The sequence below is a fragment of the Pantherophis guttatus genome, chromosome 18, assembly GCF_059756535.1.
Source record: "Pantherophis guttatus breed Tessera chromosome 18, ASM5975653v1, whole genome shotgun sequence".
Taxonomy (NCBI): domain Eukaryota; kingdom Metazoa; phylum Chordata; class Lepidosauria; order Squamata; family Colubridae; genus Pantherophis; species Pantherophis guttatus.
This window is the reverse complement of record NC_142080.1, coordinates 7,181,288-7,203,659: the sequence shown is the minus strand read 5'-3', so window position 1 is coordinate 7,203,659 and position 22,372 is coordinate 7,181,288. Positions and strand designations below refer to the sequence as shown.

Sequence of the window (22,372 nt, the reverse complement as noted above, 5' to 3'; positions counted from 1 at the left end):
ACTGGGAGATCTGTTGCATTGGCGATATCCCCGTGTCCTTTTGACTCGGGATAAGGGGAGATGTAGTCCTTGACTTATGACGGGTTGTTTAAGAGTCCATTCCAAGCCACAACAGATCACCCCAAAGTCCCCGATTTGAAGATCTGATGGTTAGGTTTTCCCGTGGTCACGTGATCACATTTGGGTTGCTTAGCAACCGATCTGCATTTATTTGCATCCCACGGCGACATGACCTCAATTTACGACGGTGTTTTTATTTGCTGGAAACTGATCTTTGCTTCCAGTTTCCAGCAAAAATCGTTCATTTGCAAACGATGGTTTCGTTTAACGGCGCTGCAAAATAATGTCATAAAACCAGATCGGTGACGTGATAATCCACCTGTCAACCGGCATGATTTACAACTGTCATTCCGGGCTCGATTGCCGTCATAAGTCGAGGACTTACCTGCAGTGATCACAGGTGCGCTGTGTATGCCCAAACATGGTTTTTTAACAGCAGCAGCAAAAAACAAACAAACAAACAAAAAAATGTTGGCAACAATTTTTGGCCGCTCACCTCTCTGTCTCGCCTAGACGTCGAGCTGCAATCCTGGAGGAATTTTTAAAATAATTTTTGACATTAGTCACCAATCCGGTGATTTCCTGTTGGTCTCCTCACCGTGTCCGAGCTGTTGAGCCCAGATGGAGATGCGCTGCCCCCTGGTGGCTGTAACCCCAAAGGGGCTGGATGGAGCATGAATTAGCAAGCCAAAAAAAAAAAAGGCCTTCGCGGACAATGACTCAGGGTCAAGTTTTTGCTTGATGATTTCATGGCTTCAAAGAGGCATGTTTCTAGTCCTTATTGATGTGCGTTAATTAACTGTCTCGGAGATTTCATGACAGCCAGCCTCCAGAAAAACAAAGTGCGTTATTTTGTAGCCGTGCCAGACGTCAGTCTTCTTGCCCGGGGAATATATTAAAATATGAATGGCGAAATCTGAGATCCTTTTGCTCGGGAGTCAAATCCTGCTGAAGACTATAGCTTTGCTTGTTGTCTGCAGCTTGGCTCGCTTGCCTGAGCCGGCTACAGTTGTCCTATTTTCCTTGGCTTCCCCAGCTTCCACTTTAATCGGCCACAGGGTTGACTTAACAACCATCACAAGATAGGTCGTAAATCCAGCTCGGTCACATGACCGTCCCACTTTATGACCGTCCCAAGTTGCGACTGTGTTGGGCAGGCTCCTTTACGGTCGTACCTCAAGGACTGCCTGTCTTCTATCCCGTTCACAGTAATGATGCTAATGGAGGCAGTCCTCAACTTACAACCGTTCATTTAGTGAGCATTCGACAAACGGCACTGAAAAAAAGGGACTTATGACCGTTTTTCAGACTTACGACCGTTGCAGCATCCCCGTGGTTGCGTGATCCAAATTCAGACGCTTGGCCATTGATTCATATTTATGACGTTTGCAGTGTCCCGTGATCCCCTTTTTACGACTTTCGGACAAGTAAAGTCCATGGGGGGGGGGAGGGAGCCAGATTCACTTAACAACCATGTTGCTAACTTAATGACGGCAGTGAATAACTCTGGCAGGAAAGGTCCTACGAGGGGAAGAAACTCAACAAAGGTCTCACTTAACGACCAAATTTTGCAGCTGTAAGTCGAGGGCGCCCTGTATTCCGGATGGAGAAACAGCGGGATTTGAACTCCTAACCCCACAGGGACAAATCGTGGACGAAGCAGGCTTTTCTAAGAAAACTTCTTTTGTTAAAAAAAAAAAACTTTGTTCTTCTATTCTACACCTTTAAATGGCATTTTTCACCCTTGTTCCTTCCTGGCGTTTATGTACTTTCTTCCCCTTTAACCCAATCTTACCCCCCTCCCTTTGCCCCCCCTCCATCCTCAACTTTTTTCCCCTTCAGTTTATCCTTCTCCAAACCAGCGTCAAACGTTAACCAGATCAGATGCTTGTCGCTTTTCATAAATAATCCACACGCAAAGCACCATTTCTGAGCAAATTTTGCTTAGCGGGAAACCGAAGGGGGTCAGCTCCGTGGGACTTGGCATAAACAGGGCAAAACGTTTTCCTTTTCTTTTAACGCGGGCGAGTGCCAAGAATCTCAATCTCTTTTTTTTCCCCCCACCCTTTCTTCGTTGGACGGCACATTTCTGGACTCCAAAAACCCTCGGCCAGATCCTCAAATCAAATCCTCCAGCGAAAAGGAGATTTCAATAGTCTTAAGGGCAAAGGAGAGAAAAACCGGAGTTTTCCTGATCCTAAAAAGGGCACGGATCGGTCCTCTTCAGCATCGTCCGATGAATGAAGAGATGCTTTGAGCTTTTTAGACCCCCGTTTTTAAGAAAATTAAGGAGCCTCTCCCCTTTAGAAAAGCGGTTTTTGTTTCCAGCAAACTGAATCTGCTAACCCTAATTCTTCGAATCAAAGAAATCCTGGATATTATTTTCCTTCGGATCTTTCTTTTTTACAGGAATTCTATTTTTTAAGTCACTGCCAATTTTACAACGTTCTTTTTTTTCCCCTCTTTTCTCCATCTCTCTCTCTTTTCTCTTCTCCATCTCTTCCTCTTTTCTCCGTCTCTTCCTCTTTTCTCTTCTCCATCTCTTCCTCTTTTCTCTTCTCCGTCTCTTCCTCTTTTCTCTTCTCCATCTCTTCCTCTTTTCTCCGTCTTTCTCTTTTCTCCATCTCTCCATCTCTTTCTCTTTTCTCTTCTCCATCTTTCTTTTCTCTTTCCATCTCTCCATCTCTCCCTTTTTCTCTTTTCTCTTCTCCATCTTTTTCTCTTTTCTCTTCTCCATCTTCTCCTCTTTTCTCCATCTTCTCCTCTTTTCTTGATCTCTTGATCTCTTTCTCTTTTCTCTTCTCCATCTTTCTTTTCTCTTTCCATCTCTCCATCTCTCCCTTTCTCTTTTCTCTTCTCCATCCTCTCCTCTTTTCTCGATCTCTCGATCTCTTTATCTCTTCCTCTTTTCTCTTCTCCATCCCTCCATCTCTTTCTCTTTTCTCTTCTCCATCTTTCTTTTCTCTTTCCATCTCTCCATCTCTCCCTCTTTCTTTTTTCTCTTCTCCATCTTCTTCTCTTTTCTCGATCTCTCGATCTCTTGATCTCTTCCTCTTTCCTCTTCTCCATCCCTCCATCTCTTGACCTTCTGCTTTATGTGAACAGAGTTCGGCCCGGGAGCAAGATCTGTCCTGTAGATTTTTGGGGAAGCTCTCCCGAGGATCTTTTCGTGCTCACCATGGCTTTTGGGGAACTCTTGGAACAAGTCGGTGGCATGGGACGTTTTCAATATATTCACACTCTCCTGCTGACCATCCCGGTTTTGTTCATGGCCAGTCATAACCTTCTCCAGAACTTCACGGGCGCTATCCCAGGACACCGTTGCCAGGTGCGCCTCGCCTCCAACGGCAGCGAGTACCCCAATACCACTCACCTGCGAGGCGCTGGCCAGCTTCTCCGGCTCAGCATCCCTCTGGATCGCAAGCAACAGTTGGAAAAATGCAGGCGCTTCACGGACCCTCAGTGGTATCTCCTCAACGCCAGCGTCACCCGGGTGAACGAGACGGAAACCGAGCCCTGCGCCGATGGATGGTTTTACGACCAAACTCAGTTTACGTCCACCATCGTCAGCGAGGTGAGTGACAATCCGGGAGGGTGGCAAACTAGGAGAAGCATTATTTGGAGGAAAGGGAGAGATTCTCAGAGCCAAAGGCATGTGTCATTTTGGGCGGAGAGTGGGGGTCTCTTAACGATTTTAAGTAGCAGTAACAGAGTCGGAAGGGACCTTGGAGGTCATCTAGTCCAACCCCCTATTCACGCAGGAGACCTATACTAGGGATTCGAACTGCTGAACTGCCGACCTTCCTGATCGACAAGCTCATTGTCTTAGCCACTGAGCCACCTTACTGCTGTTCTTTCCTGACCCAATCATGGTTTTGGCCAGAGCAAAGAATGCCAAATATTTAAAGAGAGAGATGTTTAATGAAAAGAAGGAGTAGGGGAGAAATGAAAGCAGCCTTCCAATATCTCAGGGGCTGCCACAAAGATGAAGGAGTCAAACTATTCTCCAAAGCACCTGAAGGCAGGACAAGAAGCAATGCGTGGAAACTCATCAAGGAGAGAAGCAATCTAGAACTAAGGAGAAATTTCCTAGCATTGAGAACAATTAATCAGAAGTTGTGAATGCTCCAACACTGGAAGTTTTTAAGAAAATGTTGGATAACCGTTTTTCTGAAGTGCTGAAAGGGTTTCCTGCCTAAGCAGGGGGTTGGACTAGAAGACCTCCAAGGTCCCTTCCGACTCTGTTATTCTATGTTTTAAATGCAATATTAAATTGCTATTCTAGATGTCTCTTTGGCTGGTTTTCAAATGTGACTCTCCTGGTTGGGTGATTGGTTCCTTCAAAACTTTTTTTAGCGCAACCGATCTGTTCTTTCCACACATATTGAAAGAGAAGTCTGTTTCAAAAATCATATCCGTGTGAAAACGATAGAGAACTATTTCAGAGAAAACGATGTACCAAAAAAAAAAGAAAAAAAAAAGGAGCGCATCATAAGGCAAACTCCCCGTGCCCAAATACTTACTAGTTTTATATGCCAGACTTAAATTCAAACATATGGAAAAAGAACAAACCAAACTTACAAAGGAAGGGGGGGGGAACCCACTGAGAAACAGCAAGAAAACAGTAGATAAATTAAAAATGAGAAACTGGAAGTTGCAAGCAGGGAGACCGATATGGATAGATCTGTAGAAATCAGGAAATGATAAGAATTATAATAACATTTGGAGCCTCCCCCCCCCCCCCGAACGCTCTGGCATTGACAAAATCCCCATCGATCGATTGAATAAAATAGAAAATGAGAATATGAGAATAGTAAAATGAGAATAGAATAGAATAGAAAAATGAAAATAGAATAGTAAAATGAAAATAGAATAGAATCGTAAAATGAGAATAGAATAGAATAGAATAGAATCGTAAAATGAGAACAGAATAGAATACAAAAATGAAAATAGAACAGTAAAATGAGCATAGAATAGAACAGTAAAATGAGCATAGAATAGTAAAATGAGAATAGAATAGAATCGTAAAATGAGAATAGAATAGAATACAAAAATGAAAATAGAATAGTAAAATGAGAATAGAATAGAATAGAAAAATGAAAATAGAACAGTAAAATGAAAATAGAATAGAATCGTAAAATGAGAATAGAATAGAATAGAATCGTAAAATGAGAACAGAATAGAATACAAAAATGAAAATAGAATAGTAAAATGAGAATAGAATAGAATAGAATAGAATAGAATAGAATAGAATAGCAGAGTTGGAAGGGACCTTGGAGGTCTTCTAGTCCAACCCCCTGCTTAGGCAGGAAACCCTACACCTTTAACACCATCAAACAACCCCATCTGCCTATCCCAATCCTTGGGATAAACATCTGGCTGGCTGGCTGGCTGGGCGACCAATCCTGATTATTAACATAGCACCTTAGCTCGGATTGGGAATTCAACTAGAGACGTCACCTTTCGAACCCGGGGCTTTCTGCTTGCCCCGCATTGCATCCCCGACTTAACAAGACCCTCGAAATCTAGACCAAGTTTTTTTTTTTTTGCAAAATTGTGACGGCCCCCATCCAGCCTGGTTTTTAGAAACAGTCTTCGTAGCAATGAAGCGGAGAAAGGGAGAAAGATGCAACCGAACAATTTGATTTTTTTTCTCCAACCCCCCCACCCCCCTCCAGCAAATAAAGGAGTTAAAGCTGCAGAAACCACAGGAAATGTTTTTGGTTGGTGTGGAAATGAGGAGAGGGGCTTGTTCCACATACACACACCTCCGCATCCACCCCCCAGTCCTAATGCAACCCGAAAGCCCTGCTGGGCACAGAAAAATCTCAAATCAGTGGGACGTATTTACCTGGCACCAGTTCTGAAGAGAAGGACCGGCCAGTTTTTCTGCCGAGAGCAAAAAAATGTTGTTTTGAGCCTGTCTGTTTTTTTTTCTCTTCCCGGAGGGGGTGGGGGAAAAAATGCTCTACCTGCCCCCCCCCCATTTATATTTCTCTTCTGGTTCTCCCCTCCCATCCTGTCCTCTTCCCAAGAATGCAACTTCTCTTGCATTCTGCATTTAACCTTTTTTTTAATTTATTTTATTTTCTTGCCTTTAACATTTCTTGCTCAATGGGCAAAGTTTGCATGGCAGGGTGTTTTGGCCTTCGCTCGCTCCACCAAAGATCCATCTCTGAATTGCTCGCCTTAGGGACAATTTTATATATATATATATATAAAGATCACAAGAGAAGCAATCAAGTTTCTAGTCCTGGGGGGGCTCCAGAATTCTGGCAGCTGAAATGTTTTGGGAACTCGCTAGGGGGGTTCAAGGCAAGCATTTGAAAAAGAAACAGTGGTGGATGTTTTTTTTAAAACAAACAAACAAACAAACTATGAAGCGACGTTGGTGAAATTTACGTCGTTGCCCAGTCCGTTGTAACTTTGAACGGGTTGTTTTAGCAACCGGTTTTAAGTCCAGGACTTCTCTGTGCCTGTAAGCTGCAAGTGTGCCTCTATCTTTAGAGACAATCCCATCCTCTCCATCACATCCTCCAGGTCCTGAATCCTTCAGCCAGGTGTGATTTCCACTCTCTCTCGCACACGCGCACACCCCTTTTAATTGTGAGGTCCTTGCTGCTCTCTGAGCTTGAGGGGGGGGGGGGGTTTCCGAGACATTTCATGACCCAACTAGGCAACATCATCAGTGCTAGAAGAGAATGGGGATGATGGAGGAGGAGGAGGAGAACTGTGGGGTCTTAGTGCTTTCTAAGCTTGGTGGTTTTCCTACAGACATTTCATGACCCAACTAGGTAACATTATCAGTGCTAGAAGAGAATGGGGATGGGGGACGGAGAAGGAGGAGGAGGAGGAGGAGGAGGAGGAGGAGGAGGACGACGACTATGGGATCCTTGGTGCTCTCTGAGCTTGATGGGGTTTTTTCCAGACGTTTCATTACCTCACTAGGTAACATCATCAGTGCTAGAAGGGAGTGAGGTTTGCTCTCTATGAGCACTGATCATGCTACCTAGTTGGGTCACGAAACGTCTGCAAGAAAACCACCAAGCTCAGAGCGCACCAAGGACCCCCACAGTTCAACCCTGAGCCGCAAATATATTTTTTCTATTGGTACAACTTTGAACGAAACTCATTCTCTCTTTCTGTGACAGTGGGACCTGGTGTGCGAACGGCGTAAGCTTCGGGAGATGGCGCAGTCCATTTACATGGCGGGGGTGCTGATCGGCGCGCTGGTCCTAGGCGGGCTGGCTGACAGGTATGTTGGTCAGCAGGGGGCAGCACTGGGAGAAAGAAGTGAGTAGCGGGTGAACTCCAGTGGTTAGGGCACCACTCGGTGATCACATCACTTTTTTTTTTTTTAATCCCACCAGTAGGCTGAGAAGTGCAGATTGGGTGTTGGCCACAAGGGGGCGCTAACTGCTTCTTACCTCTCGGGTCTGATTGACACCTGCAATGAGATTCCTTCTCTTTGGAATCTCTGTAGAGATTGTCAATCATCCAAGGTCCTGGGTATCGCAAAGGTGCTTTTTTCAAGAGGCAACTGGACTTCCTTGATTTTTTTTTTCTTTTGAAGACGTTTCGCTTCTCATCCAAGAAGCTTCTTCAGTTCTGACTGGATGGTGGGGAAGGGAAGGATTGATACTCCTTGCAGACAGCTGGTCATTTGCATCCTTTCTGAGGTTGTTGAAGCACTTGGAGGTTTATCTGGGGTCACCTGAGTGGTGCAAATGGGTCCTGTAGTCTGCAATTTTTTCCCCTATGGAAATCCATTCCTCCTCCCACACCGTTCCAAGGGTGTCCATCCCAAATTGTATAGCCAAAAGGAAATGGATCAAATATTTCCGGATGTTGATTCATTATTGATTAACAGCCAATGCCGCGTATAAGTGAAGAATCTTTTTGCCTGCTGGTTTGTGGTGCGAGGATTCCGCTCAAAACAGTTTCAGAATCAGCAACTGTCAATCAACTCTTATTGAGGCCATAAGAAGGGTGGCATGCAAACAATAATTTTAAAAGCTAAAAAAAAATTAAATACGCAAAGTTAAAAAAGACTCTATCTAGACTAGAGAGGTAGATGGAAGGAAGGAAGGAAGGATAGATAAGAGAGAGAAGATAGATGATAGATAGATAGATAGATAGATAGATAGATAGATAGATAGATAGATAGATAGATAGATAGATAGATAGATAGATATGGATGGAAGGAAGGTAGGTAGGAAGGAAGGATAGATAGATGACAGGTAGTTAGATAAGAGAGAGAAGATGATAGATAGATAGATAGATAGATAGATAGATAGATAGATAGGATAGATGATAGATAGATAGGGATGATAGATAGTTAAATAGATAGATAGATAAGATAGATAGATAGATAGGATAGATGATAGATAGAGATGATGGATAGATAGATAGATAGATAGATAGATAGATAGATAGATAGGATAGATGATAGATAGATAGATAGATAGATAGAGATAGATAGATGATAGAGATGATAGATAAATAGATAGGTAGGTAGACAGAGATAGATAGATAGATAGATAGATAGATATAGATAGAGAGAGAGAGAGAGAGAGAGATGATAGATAGATAGATAGATGATAGATGGATAGATAGATGATGGATACATACATACATATATAATCTAAAAAAAATTGGGTGCAATCACATGATGACCCCCATCATAACTTACAGCCATAAGTCAAGGATCTGATTACAGTTATAAGTTGAGTCATAATTACAGTCGTAAATCAAGGACCACCTATATTCTCCCAGAGAGCAATCTGTATCGCCACACACATATACAAACGAACCCCCATTTTCTTTCATGCCTCCCAGGCTTATCAGGGAGCAGGGCGGTGGATGATGGTCTCTTTTGTTCCTCCTGCAGATTTGGCCGCCGAGCGCTCACCATCTGGTCTTTTTTCCAAATGGCCGTGACGGGAACCTGCGCTGCTTTCTCGCCCAATTACGCCTCTTATTGTTTCTTCCGCTTCCTGACCGGCATGGCGCTTTCAGGGTTCGGCCTTAGCATCGCCTGTTTGAGTAAGAGGCTCAACTTTCGAGAGGATCTCAAAGGGGGTTTCGTGACAAGGTCGAAACAAATCTAGCTCTTGGGCCTGGGTGGATCACTTCAGTTCCCCCGACAAGGATTTTGAAGTTAGAAACCAAGAATCCAAGTTAGAAATTCAAGTTAGGGCTGAAAGGTCTTTGATCTGACGGTGGTCTAGACTGTTTCTCTTCCTCCTATGAAAACATACGATGGACGGTTGCAGGAACTGGGCCTGGCTAGTCTAGTGAAGAGGAGGACCAGGGGAGACAGGAGAGCAGCCTTCCAATATTTGAGGGGCTGCCACTGGTGTAGGGTCTCCTGCTTGGGCGGGGGGTTGGACTAGATGACCTACAAGGTTCCTTCCAACTATTCTATTCTATTCCATTCCATTCCATTCCATTCCATTCTCCATTCAATTCTCTCTCATTCTATTCTATTCTATTCTATTCTATTCTATTCTATTCTATTCTATTCTATTCTATTCTATTCTATTCTATTCTATTCCATTCCATTCCTTCCCTATTCTATTCTATTTTATTCTATTCCTTTTCTCTTCTCTTCTCCTCTACTCATTCCATTCCATTCAATTCTCTCTCATTCTATTCTATTCTATTCTATTCTATTCTATTCTATTCTATTCTATTCCATTCCTTCCCTATTCTATTCTATTTTATTCTATTCCTTTTCTCTTCTCTTCTCCTCTACTCATTCCATTCCATTCCATTCCATTCTCCATTCAATTCTCTCTCATTCTCTTCTCTTCTCTTCTCTTCTCTTCTCTTCTCTTCTCTTCTCTTCTCTTCTCTTCTCTTCTCCTCTCTTCTACTCTACTCTATTCCATTCCATTCAATTCTCTCATTCTATTCTATTCTACTCTACTCTACTCTATTCCATTCCATTCCATTCTCCATTCAATTCTCTCTCATTCTCTTCTCTTCTCTTCTCTTCTCTTCTCTTCTCTTCTCTTCTCTTCTCTTCTCTTCTCTTCTCCTCTCTTCTACTCTACTCTATTCCATTCCATTCAATTCTCTCATTCTATTCTATTCTATTCTATTCTATTCTATTCTATTCTATTCTATTCTATTCTATTCTATTCTATCCTATCCTATCCTATCCTATCCTATCCTATTCCATTCCATTCCATTCTCTCTCATTCTGTTCTGTTCTGTTCTGTTCTGTTCTGTTCTACTCTACTCTACTCTATTCTATTCTTAATTCTGTTCTCTCCTGTCCTATCCTTCCTAAGTTAACATTATTAAGATAGAACTGGTGCCGAGCGTTTTCTCCAACGGATTCCTTCTTTTTCCAGTCGTGGAATGGATTCCCACCCAGCACCGGACAATCACCATTGCCCTCACCGGCTTGTCTTATACTGTGGGGCAAATCCTCCTGGCGGGCTTGGCCTACTCCATCCGGGACTGGCGTTGGTTGCAGGTGGCCGTTTCGGCACCGTATTTGCTCTTCCTCCTTTATTCCTGGTACGTTGTGGGCAGGGATGGGCTTCAAAAATGTTAGCAAGGGGTTCTCTGCTGGGTGGGCGTAGCCATGGTGGGCGTGGCCTAATTGGCCTCCTGCACCATGGTGGGGTGGGCGTTTTAGCCCTCCCTGGGCTCCAGAGGCTTTTCTCGAGGCTCCGGGAGTGCAAAAATGGCCTCCCCAGGCTCCGAGGGCCCTCTGGAGGCCAGAAACAGGCCTGTTTCCGGCCTTCCCGAACTTCCGGTAGGTCGGTTTTTCGCACTCCCCGAGCCTCTGCGCGCGCCCTGCATTTACCTGCATCCAAAACGGGCCGCGTGGGGTCAGGATAGGGTGGGCGGGGCCAGCCAGGAGTGGGATTTGGGGGTTCCCCGAACTGCACAGAATCATAGCTAGAGGTTCTCTCGAACCCCTGCGAGCCTCCAGCAGCCCACGCCTGCGTGTGGGGATGATGGGTGATGCGATCTTCCCACCCACCCACCCCACTTTTCCCAGAGGGCTGAAGTTTCAGAAGAGAAGGATGGTGGCTCTGGGTAGAAGAGTACAGGGAGTTCCTCGACTTACAACAGCTCGTTTAGTGACCGTTCCAAGTTACAACGGCACTTGGAAAAAGTGACCCTTTGGGCAATGGGGAAGCCAGATTCACTTCACCGTGAACTAACTGAAAAACTGCAGGGATTCCACTTAACCACGGTGGCGAGGAAAGTCACTAAATGAGACAGTCGTTTAACAACTGCCTTGCTTTAGCAACCTAAATTTTAAGCTCAGCGGTGGTTGTCACATATAAAGTTTTATTTTCTTTTAATGCAAACATTTGTTCATTCATTAAACCGTGTGTCGTCTGAGTACAATTTTTTTCTGTCGTAACAAAGCTTACCACCATATTCATGATTTATATCTACTCTTATTTTAATACTAATACTTAACGTATCTATAATTATAATATTTCTCTTCTCAACTTATTTAACTTTATTATACATCACTTTCATATTTTATTCTCTAACCATTGATAAAATAAATCCCATATATTATAGTAATCAGATTCTTCCTTTCCTTTAATGGCAAGTGTTAATCTATTCATTTCTGCACATTCTAATATTTTCTTAATCACATTTCCCTCTGTAGGGATCTCTTCACCCTTCCAATTTTGTGCAAATACAATTCTACCTGCAGTTATTACAAGCGGTGGTTGTTAAGTGAAGGATTACCTAGAGTTTGGCAGGTAGACTTGGAAACCTGTGGAACTCACGGCCACTTGGATTTCTATCTTGCAGGTGGTACGCTGAATCGGCTCGTTGGCTGATCCAGTCCGGCCAGGCCAGTAAGGCCGTTGGGGTTCTCCAGAGAGTGGCCAGGATCAACAAAAAGCAGGAAGCGGGTGAAAGAATCACCACCGAGGTATGGAGGAAACACGGGGGGGGGGGGATCACCAAACCGTTATAAAAAATGTTGGGTGGGCGTGGCCATGGTGGGTGTGGCCTAGTCAGCCTTCTGCACCACGGCAGAGGTGGAGCATTTTTGCCCTCCCCGGGCTCCGGAGGCTTTTTTAGAGCCACCGAGAGGGCGAAAACAGCCTCCCCAGGCTCCGGAGGCCCTCTGGAGGCCAGAAACTTCTGGTAGGCCCATTTTTCGCATTCCCCGAGTCTACACGCACGCCCTTCACTTACCTGGATCCAAAACGGACCGTGTGGGGACTCCTGGGAGGGGCGGGGTGGGAGGGGCCAGCCAGGAGTGTGATTTGGGGGTTCTCTGAACTGCATAGAATCTTAGCTAGAGGTTTCCCCCGAACTCCTGCGAAATCCCCAGCAGCCCACCCCTGCCACACATATTAAAGCATGCAAACTAGAGAATTCTGGGAGTTGAAGTCCACCCATCTTAAAGAACTCTGGCTAGGGAATTGTGGGAGTTGACGTTTATATCTATGTAGTCAGTAAGTTGACAACGACTCAGTGGCAATGTAATCAATCAATCAATGTATCAAATATCTACCTTGGAGAAGAACAACAAGGTATTTGGTGATTATTCCACTCTCTTCTTTAAATAATGATTTTTATTTATGAGTTCAAAAATAAGAGCAGAGTGGTGTGGTGCAGAAGTGGAGCTCTGGCCTCACAATCAGGAGGCTGTGAGTTCGATCCTAGGCAGAGGCAGATATTTCTTTCTCTGGGCACCATGAGAATATATCTGCTGAACAAAACTCTGCCCTGGCGACAGGAAGGGCATCCGGTCAGTAAACGCTCTGCTAACTCCATTGAGTTGCCCAGACTCCACCCCGCAAGGAATTATGGGGGTCGTTAAATGATGATGATGAGTGCAAAGATAAGGAAGTAACGCAAACTAACCAAAATATAAAGTATAAAAAAAGGAAAGAGCGCAAAGAGAGAGTAAAAGAAAGTAAAATGATTTTAAAAAAGATATATAAATGGCCCTACAGTAGCTATAAACAATTTATGTAACTTCACAGCTTCTATAGTAGTTCAGGTTTTCTTTAAAAATATCTTTTTCTCCTCTCTTATTTCTGCTCAGTAAACAAATTGTAAAAAGAAAATCACTACTCAGTCCTAATCAGCAAAAATCCCAAGAGCACCCAGAAATAGTAACACATATATTTTTACCTTTGTCAAATTAATCCACTTTGTATGCCAACTTCGTATTCCCTTGTCGAAGTGATAAGCGAGCGATCAGACGAGGAGACCCAAACTCATTGGTAGCCTCGCACTGCAATAAACAAAGATATATATTCAATTCCGCAGCTACTAAGATTGTTGGCCGAGCAGGGACAAAAACAGCCAGAGAAGTTTATTGAAGCCTGGGAAACCCGCCCCATGTCAATCAACAAGAGTACTGATTTACCACCAGCTTATCAAATACTTGGGAGCTGAGCACAAGGAAACAACGATCAACGACTTAATCGCCGGCCATCAACAGCCCAATCAACATCTGAAAAACTACGTACAATAGTCATCGTGCAAATAGTACACACAGAATAGCCCAAAACACACACTCTGCTAGAGAGAAGTTCCCTGAGGATGGGTGCTGGCATGTGTCCGAAAGCTCGGAAGACAAAATGTGTGATCCCGATGACCGAGCCAGATTGGATCCTGCAACATTATCCTGGGGCACTTTTAGTCTCCTTCATTCGCAATAGGTTTCCGCCAGGAGTGGGATTCAGAAATTTTAGCGAGGGGTTTCCTGCCTGGTTGCTGGGTGGGCGTGGACATGGTGGGTGTGGCCTACTCAGCCTCCTGCACCATGGGTGTGTGTGTGTGTGTGTGTTTTCGCCCTCCTCAGACTCTGGAGGCTTTTTGTTCGAGCATCCCAGAGGGCGAAAATGGCCACCCCTGGGCTCCGGAGTCCCACCGGAGGTCGGAAACGGGCCCGTTTTTGGACTTTCAATACTTCTGGTAGGCCCGTTTTTTGCCCTCCCCGGGCTCTGGAGGCTTTCCTAGAGCCTCTGGGAGGGAGAAAATGGCCTCCCCAGGCTCCAGAGGCCCTCTGGAGGCTGGAAACAGGCCCTTTTTCAGACTTCCAGTACTTCCGGTAGGCCTGTTTTTTGCCCTCCCCAGGCTCCGGAGGCTTTCCTCGAGCCTCTGGGAGGGCGAAAACGGCTTCCCCCAGGCTCCGGAGGCCGGAAATGGGCCCTTTTTCAGACTTCCAGTACTTCCGGTAGGCCGGTTTTTCGCCCTCCCCAGGCTCCAGAGGCTTTCCTCGAGCCTCTGGGAGGGCGAAAACGGCTTCCCCCAGGCTCCGGAGGCCGGAAATGGGCCCTTTTTCAGACTTCCAGTACTTCCGGTAGGCCGGTTTTTCGCCCTCCCCAGGCTCCAGAGGCTTTCCTCGAGCCTCTGGGAGGGCGAAAACGGCTTCCCCCAGGCTCCGGAGGCCGGAAATGGGCCCGTTTCTGGACTTCCGGAACTTCCGGTAGGCCCATTTTTCATCCTCCCACCCAGAGCCTCTGCGCGGCCCTGCATTTACCTGGCATCCAAAATGGGCTATGCGGGGCGGGGTGGGCGGGGTCAGTCAGTCCTTGCAACAACCAGTTTGGTGAACCAGATTAAAATTAACATCCCAGCCCTGGTTTCTGCTCCTCTTATAATTTTCCTCACGCGCTTTTTCTTCTTCGTTCCTGCTAGGTTTTGCTTTCCAGTATGGAGAAGGAATTGTCTTCGTGCAAATCCACCTACACCATTTCTGACTTGGTGCGCACCCCGGCCGTCCGTCGCATTTTCTTCTGCCTCTCCATGGTGTGGTAAGAGAGTCAAGCTGAAGGGCAGCAGCGTCCTTAAAGAAAGCATTTCCTGTTGGTCACTTTTCCAGGAAGACAGAAAGAGGGAGGGGATATGCTCTCTATATTGAAAAGCCCACCCACAGTCAAAAGCAGGAATAAAAGAACTTTTTGGAGCAGCTGCTTAAAGCTTTTTCAAGGATGAATTGTTTTCTTTAGTGACTGTTCACATCATAGTGAACAATGAATTTAATCTTTCTCTTTCTTTCTCTTCTTTCTTTCTTTCTCTCTTCCTCGCTTTTTTCTTTCTTTTTCTCCTTTTCTCTTCTTTCTTTCTATTTCTTTCTTTCTCCTTTCTTTCTCTTTTCATTCTTCCTTTCTCCCTTTTCTTTTTCTTTCTTTTTCTTTCTTTCGCTTTTCATTCTTTCTTTCTCCTTTCTTTTTCTTTCTTTCTTTCTTTTCATTCTTCCTTTCTCCCTTTTCTTTCTTTCTCTTCCTTTCTTTCTTTTCATTCTTCCTTTCTCCCTTTTTCTTTCTTTCTCTTTTCATTTTCTTTCTCCCTTCTTTCTTTTTCTTCTTTCTTTCTTTTTCTCCTTTCTTTCTCTTTTCATTCTTTCTCCCCTTTCTTTCTCTTTTCTTTCTTTCTTCTCTTTTCCTCTTCCTTTCTTTCTTCTGTCTTTCTTTCTTTTCTCCTTTTCTTCCATCCATCCTTCCTTCCTTCCTTCCTCTTTCTTTCTTTCTTTCTTTCCTTCTTTCTTTCTTTCTTTTTATTTTTTCACTGCCCATCTTTGCAAACAACTCGGGGGGGGGGGGGGCTCACAACTCAAAAACATATATTACCGTTAAAATCTTACAAGCATTTCAAATCAATAAAAACAGTAAAGAAAATTAAAATGATAAAAAAAAAATTAAAACGTCTATTATAATTTAGCAACCTTAGCATTCCCTTAGCACCCACACCATTCATACTTATGGCCATCTCATTTGCTTAACGACCACTTAAAATGACCACTTAAAAACCCCATCATAAAATCGAGCTGGTTGTGTGAATGATCCATTCAACGACTGTTACAACTACAGGCTGCGTGACGGCCATAACTGGAGGACTACCTGTTAAAAGAGTTCCAGCAGCTTTAGAACCATGGTGTCCTTGAGGGAAATGCTGAGGGCTAGAAACATGGAATATAAATTGAATGCATAAATCTCCCTCTTTTGAGGTGGATATCTTCCGATTTGCTTTCTGTGGTTTGGTGAGGAAGTCAGTCTCTTGACCAATAATGGTGGAACTTGGTGCTGATTTGTTCATACCAGAAAATCTTCAGCAGTCAGGAAGCAACAACAGTAACAGAGTTGGAAGGGGCCTTGGAGGTCATCTAGTCCAACCCCCTGCTAACGCAGGAGACCTGTACTAGGGATTCGAACCGTGTTTTGTGTTTTGTGTATTTCAGGTTCTCTGTCAGCTTCTCCTACTACGGGCTGGTCATGGACCTCCAAAATTTTGGGGTCAGCATTTACCTCATCCAGGTAATTTTCGGCGCGGTGGATTTTCCCGCCAAATTGGTCGTCACAATCACCATGAGCTACATTGGACGGAGGGTCAGCCTCACCGCCTTCCTGCTGACCGCCGGCACCATCATCATCACCAACTTATTCGTGCCCTTGGGTGGGTATCGGCTGATCTGTCGGTTGTGTGTGGTTGCTTTCCTTCCTACGTCAGCATTTAGGATAGGGGTCTCCAACCTTGGCAACTTTAAGATTTGTGGATTTCAGCTCCCAGAATTCCCCAGTCAGCATGCTTTAAGATGGGTGGACTTCCACTCCCAGAATCCCCCAGCCAGTATGCTTTACGATGGGTGGACTTCCACTCCCAGAATCCCCCAGCCAGCATGCTTTAAGATGGGTGGACTTCCACTCCCAGAATTCCCCAGCCAGTATACTTTAAGAAGGGTGGACTTCCACTCCCAGAATTCCCCAGCCAGCATCCTTTAAGATGGGTGGACTTCAACTCCCAGAATTCCCCAGCCAGTATGCTTTAAGAGGGGTGGACTTCATCTCCCAGAATCCCCCAGCCAGTATGCTTTAAGATGGGTGGACTTCAACTCCCAGAATTCCCCAGCCAGCATGCTTTAAGAAGGGTGGACTTCCACTCCCAGAATTCCCCAGCCAGCATCCTTTAAGATGGGTGGACTTCAACTCCCAGAATCCCCCAGCCAGCGTGGTGTTGAAGTCCACCCCTCTTAAAGTTGCCAAGATTGAGAACCATTGTTCCAAGGATTCCATTGGGATTGATATTTAATCTCAGAACTCTGTAATGAAAAGGAACACCAAGGTCATTTAGTTCAACCTCTTCCGTGTGCAAGAAAATCAATTAAAATACCTGAGAGATGTGAGGTAAAATCCGGCATGGCGTGTTTAGCAACCGTCTTGCTTAGCAATGTAAATGTTGGGCTCGCTTGCGACCGACGTTGACCTTACTAAGTGAGACCTATGTTAAGTGAGCTTTGCTCCTTTTATGACCTTTCTTGCACGGTTGTTAAGTGAATCCGGCTTCCCCATTGACTTGGCTCGTCAGACGGTTGCAAAAGGGGATCGTTCAAAGGTCACTAAACTGAACTGTTGTAAGTTGAGGACTATACAGGTTTTATTCCTTTTCTTCCCGCAGAAATGCAGACCCTACGGACGGCTCTGGCGGTCATCGGCAAAGGCTGCCTCTCGGCGGCTTTCAACTGCGTCTTCCTCTTTACGACCGAACTCTATCCGACTCCTATCAGGTGAGGAGAGCTGCCTTGAATGCCCCCTCTGGTGACTCTTGGAACTGTAACTCTGGGGCAGAATTCCCCCCCCCCCCCGCAGGTCCTGGGTTCAATCCCCCACATTTCCAGGTACGGGTAGTGCTCGACTTACAACCGTGGAGAGCCGTGGTGGCGCAGTGGTTAGAATGCAGGATTGCAGAGTTCGATCCTGACTGGCTCAAGGTTGGCTCAGCCTTCCGTCCTTCCGAGGATGGTAAAATGAGGACTCAGATTGTTGGGGGCAAGAGGCTGACTCTGTAAACTGTTTAGAGAGGGCTGTAAAAGCACTGTGAAGCGGTATATAAGTCTAGGTGCTATTCCTTCCTTCCTTCCTTCCTTCCTTCCTTCCTTCCTTCCCTCCCTCCCTCCCAGTGGTTAGGTTAGGTTGTAGCCTAATTCTGCCCACTGTAAAGCACTATACAGCGGTATATAAGTCTAAGTGCTATTGGTATTGCTCGTCCTTCCTTCCTTCCTTCCTTCCTTCCTTCCTTCCTTCCTTCCTTCCCCCAATTCATCTCTCATTCATGTTTTCTTCTACCTAATATCTCCCTTCCTCTTATTTCCTTCCTTCCTTCCTTCCCTCCCTCCGGTTAGAATGCAGTATTGCAGGCTGACTCTGCCCATTGCCAGGAGTTCAATCCTGATGGGCTGAAGGTTGACTCAGCCAGCTGTCCCTTCCTTCCTTCCTTCCCTCCCTCCCTCCCTCCCTCCTTCCTTCCTTCTATAGTTTTTTATAAATTGCGAATCTGAATCTTCTTTAGGTATAAGTAGGCCTCTATCCTCTATCCAGGAATCCGGTACTTTTGCTTTTAATAAAAGCGCAGAGCATTTTTGATGACGTCTGGGCAGGTGGGCGGAGCCTCCTGCCGCTGCCGCTACCAGTTCGCACGACCTGGGGCGAACCGGTACAAACCCAGCACTGAATCTCACTGATCTTTGCATCCTCTCTTCCTTTCTTCCTCCCCAGACAGACCGGCCTGGGTTTCGGCAGCACGATGGCCCGCGTAGGCGGCATGGTCTCCCCAATGACCAGCATTTTAGGGGATTATTACTCCTTCCTTCCCCCCGTTGTGTTCGGGGCGCTTCCCATCTTGGCCGGAATTATCGCCTGTCTTCTGCCGGAGACTTTGAATGTCCCGTTGCCGGATACGATCGAAGATGTTGAGAACAGGTGAGGGAGTGGTTAGCGTTGGCGTTATACGCTGGGCGATTTGGGCCCCACAGCTGAGCTTTGCAAATTCTTTATTTATTTATATCATTTTTTAAAAAATTGCCTCTTGACTGTATGGATGGCCCGTAAATCGAACAAACGAACAAATGAATGAATAGGTTAAGAATAAATAAAAATAAATAAAAAATAAGTTTTAAGTAAGACGATAAAGACTAGGATAGGATAAAATAAAGGACCTTCTTGCCTGGGGAATTCTATGAATTGAGTCCATCTGTGCTGGCTAGGGAATTCTGGGAACTGAAGTCCACCCATGCTGGCTAGGGAATTGAGTCCATTCTGGCTGGGGAATTCTGGGAGTTGAAGTCCATCTATGCTGGCTGGGGAATTCTGGGAACTGAAGTCCACCCCTCTTAAATTAATCGATGTTAATTGAACGATATGAATGATGGAGATGCTTTCCTGCTGACGTACGATTTATTCTTTTCCCTTTAAACCCCAGATCCAAAAAGACAAAAAAGAAGAGCGAGGAAGAGATTGCCCAAGAGAAAATCTTGCTTCAGAGGCAGGAAAAAGTTTTGTTCAAAGAGACTTGCTGACCGTTTGATTCTGGAGAGAAAAGTTCTTAGAGCTCATTTTCAAATGTGCATTTAGAAAGGTGGAAGATACGATGTTTCTGGACATGTATTTTCAATTTTTTTTTTTTTAAAAAAAAAAGGAACCTAGTTTTCGTTCTTTCTTTTTCTTGTATTTTACAGGGATGGGTGATCTCTGAGCTAAGCCAGCCTCACTGGGGGCGGGGTGGAGAAACGGAACTCATTGCTGTGATAAATATGGAGAGTCCTCTGAACATGTGCAGAGTTTATTTCCAAAAACAAACTCTTGGGTTGTCAGGGATTCCTTCCTTTTAGACAGGAGCTCCAAACCACATTTATTTTCTGCCAGTCTGTAATTCTTGCCCTTCTTCTTCTTCTTCTTCTTCTTCTTCTTCTTCTTCTTCTTCTTCTTCTTCTTCTTCTTCTTCTTCTTCTTCTTCTTCTTCTTCTTCTTCTTCTTCTTCTTCTTCTTCTTCTTCTTCTTCTTCTTCTTCTTCCTCCTCCTCCTCCTCCTCCTCTTCCTTCTTCTCCTTCTCCTTCTCCTTCTTCCCCCCCCCAAATCACAGATTTAGAAGTTTTTCCTGACCTTGTTGCCTGCTTATAATAAAGTAGTTTATTTTATCACATCAGATACCTGTACAATTAGCACAGCCACTCCCCCCACCCCAAGGCTGTGTGCTCTCCCCACTTCTCTTCTCTCTGTATCCCAATGACTGCATCTCCAACGATCCATCTGTTAAACGACTGAAGATTGCAGATGACACAACAGTGATCGGTCTCATTCGAGACAACGATGAATCCGCATACGGACGGGAGGTTGAACGACTAGCCTCGTGGTGCGACTGGAACAATCTGGAACTGAACACACTCAGAACCGTAGAAATGGTGGTGGACTTTAGGAGAAACCCTCTTATACTTCCACCTCTCACAATACTAGACAAGACAGCATCGACAGTAGAGACCTTCAAACTCCTAGGTTCTACCATATCGCAAGATCTAAAATGGACACCCAACATCAAAAACGCACAACAAAGCATGTTCTTTCTGCGCCAACTCAGGAAGCTCAAACTGCCCAAGAAGCTGCTGATCCAGTTCTACAGAGGAATTATGGAGTCTGTCATCTGCACCTCCATAACTGTCTGGTTTGGCTCTGCAACCCAACAAGACAGACACGGACTTCAGAGGATCATTAGAACTGCAGAAAAAACCATGGCTACCAACCTGCCTTCCATGGAGGACCTGGATACTGCACGAGTCAAAAAGAGGGCTGGGAAAATATCTACAGACCCCTCACATCCTGGACATCAACTGTTTCAACTCCTACCCTCAAAACGACGCTATAGAGCACTGCACACCAGAACAACTAGACACAAGGAGTTTTTTCCCAAATGCCATCACTCTGCTCAACAAATAATTTCCTCAACACTGTCAAACTATTCCCTAAGTCTGCACTACTATTAATCTTCTCATCGTTCCCACCACCCATCTCCTCCCACTTATGACTGTAACCTTGTTGCTTGCATCCTTACGATTTATATTGATATTGTTTCCTGATTATTTGTACCCTATGACTATCATGAAGTGTTGTACCTTATGATTCTTGATGTACGTATCTTTTCTTTTATGTACACTGAGAGCGTATGCACCAAAGACAAATTCCTTGGGTGTCCAATCACACTTGGCCAATAAAGAATTCTATTCTATTCTATTTTTTTTGCAATTTTGAGGTTTGCACTTTGAGAACAAATTCTGATCATTTCATGGAGGTATTTTTTGGGGTAGTTTGGCTTTCTTCTTGGATTTTTTTTTTTTTTAATTTCCCAGATGGGTCCTTCGTGATCACCCCATCCATGAATTAACCAAGTTTAACCCTGCTAAACATGGTGGCTCAGTGGCTAAGATGCTGAGCTTGTTGATCGAAAGGGTCGACAGTTCAGCAGTTCGAATCCCTAGTGCCGCGTAACGGGGTGAGCTCCCGTGACTCGTCCCAGCTTCTGCCAACCTAGCAGTTCGAAAGCACGTACAAAAAAATGCAAGTAGAAAAATAGGGACCACCTTTGATGGGAAAGGAACAGCGTTTTCCGTGCGCCTTTGGCGTTGAGTCATGCCGGCCACATGACCACGGAGACGTCTTCAGACAGCACTGGCTCTTCGGCTTTGAAACGGAGATGAGCACCGCCCCCTAGAGTCAGGAACAACTGGCACATATGTGCGAGGGGAACCTTTACCTTTAGCCTTGCTTCGCTTTTGCAAAACACAAATGCTTTCAGACAGCAAAAGGTCGTTAATTGTTCAGCGCCAGTTATGGGCCGTATCTGGCAATCGCCAATCGTAAAAATAAACCGACATCGTTGACTAGTTTGCAATCATGGCTTCTAGGCTGCGAAGGGGAAGGGTGTGTGGGTTTCCATCTTTTTAAGATGGCAGCCAACGGCTTTGGATATACCAAGAAGGCATCGATCGATCATTTGTTCCTCATGGAATTTTTTTTTCTTTTTTGGTCTCTTTCAGCAAGCAGAAAGTTAATAAGTTGTCGTTTTCGTCTGGCTTGGAAAAATGAGGGGAATAAAGTCCATTGTTCAAATCACACTGGTGCAGTTGCGATCGGGGGTGTTGAACAGGGGGAAAAAATGTGAGTTTGTGTGTCAGGGGGCAGCAGCATGTGGCATAATAAGGCCATCAATTCCAATTAGCGGGTGATTTGGAGTGTAGGAATTTAGCACCCAACCCTCTCCTAGGAAAATGAGATATTTTAGGAAATATTAAAAAGGGCAGAATATTTCCCCAAAAAGGGAGGTAGAAACTCAGCCCCCCCTTTTTGTCAATGAGCCGTCTATTCTACATAACAAAGATCTACCTCCTTCAGGCAGAGCCATAAGAGGAATTGCCCAAAGCCACTTTCATTACATCATCACCCAGCAAGGCTCAACCAAGCTTGGGACAAAGACAACCTACAAAGTTACCCCTGCATGGCCCCCGTGGGAGTCTGACAGCCAATCAGAATGCAAG

At 44.9% G+C, this 22,372-nt stretch overlaps 2 protein-coding genes across 2 annotated transcripts in view; one reads left to right on the top strand and one right to left on the bottom strand.

Moving 5' to 3' along the window:
* Nucleotides 1-22,372, bottom strand: part of AP5B1 (adaptor related protein complex 5 subunit beta 1) — a 137,245-nt gene that overhangs the window by 59,745 nt on the left and 55,128 nt on the right. The window contains exon 3 of the mRNA XM_034424430.3: nucleotides 13,201-13,303. The gene's annotated coding sequence lies outside the window, so the exon portion shown is untranslated. The remainder of the gene's footprint in view (nucleotides 1-13,200; nucleotides 13,304-22,372) is intronic.
* LOC117669706 (solute carrier family 22 member 6-A-like) lies at nucleotides 616-19,467 on the top strand. Its single transcript, XM_087880922.1, has 10 exons — nucleotides 616-3,634; nucleotides 7,212-7,315; nucleotides 8,951-9,105; nucleotides 10,422-10,590; nucleotides 11,860-11,983; nucleotides 14,716-14,831; nucleotides 16,256-16,470; nucleotides 17,470-17,578; nucleotides 18,567-18,770; nucleotides 19,270-19,467. The coding sequence occupies exons 1-10, from the start codon at nucleotides 3,239-3,241 to the stop codon at nucleotides 19,364-19,366; spliced, it is 1,689 nt and encodes a 562-aa protein (XP_087737048.1). The 5' UTR covers nucleotides 616-3,238; the 3' UTR covers nucleotides 19,367-19,467.

What these genes read in the sequence shown, in the direction of transcription:
- LOC117669706 (XM_087880922.1), top strand. Translation starts at nt 3,239, where the DNA reads ATGGCTTTTGGGGAACTCTTGGAACAAGTCGGTGGCATGGGACGTTTT. An exon ending in GTGAAAGAATCACCACCGAG is followed by an intron (nt 11,984 to 14,715) that starts GTATGGAGGAAA and finishes CGTTCCTGCTAG; the next exon opens with GTTTTGCTTTCCAGTATGGA. An exon ending in CAACTTATTCGTGCCCTTGG is followed by an intron (nt 16,471 to 17,469) that starts GTGGGTATCGGC and finishes TTCTTCCCGCAG; the next exon opens with AAATGCAGACCCTACGGACG.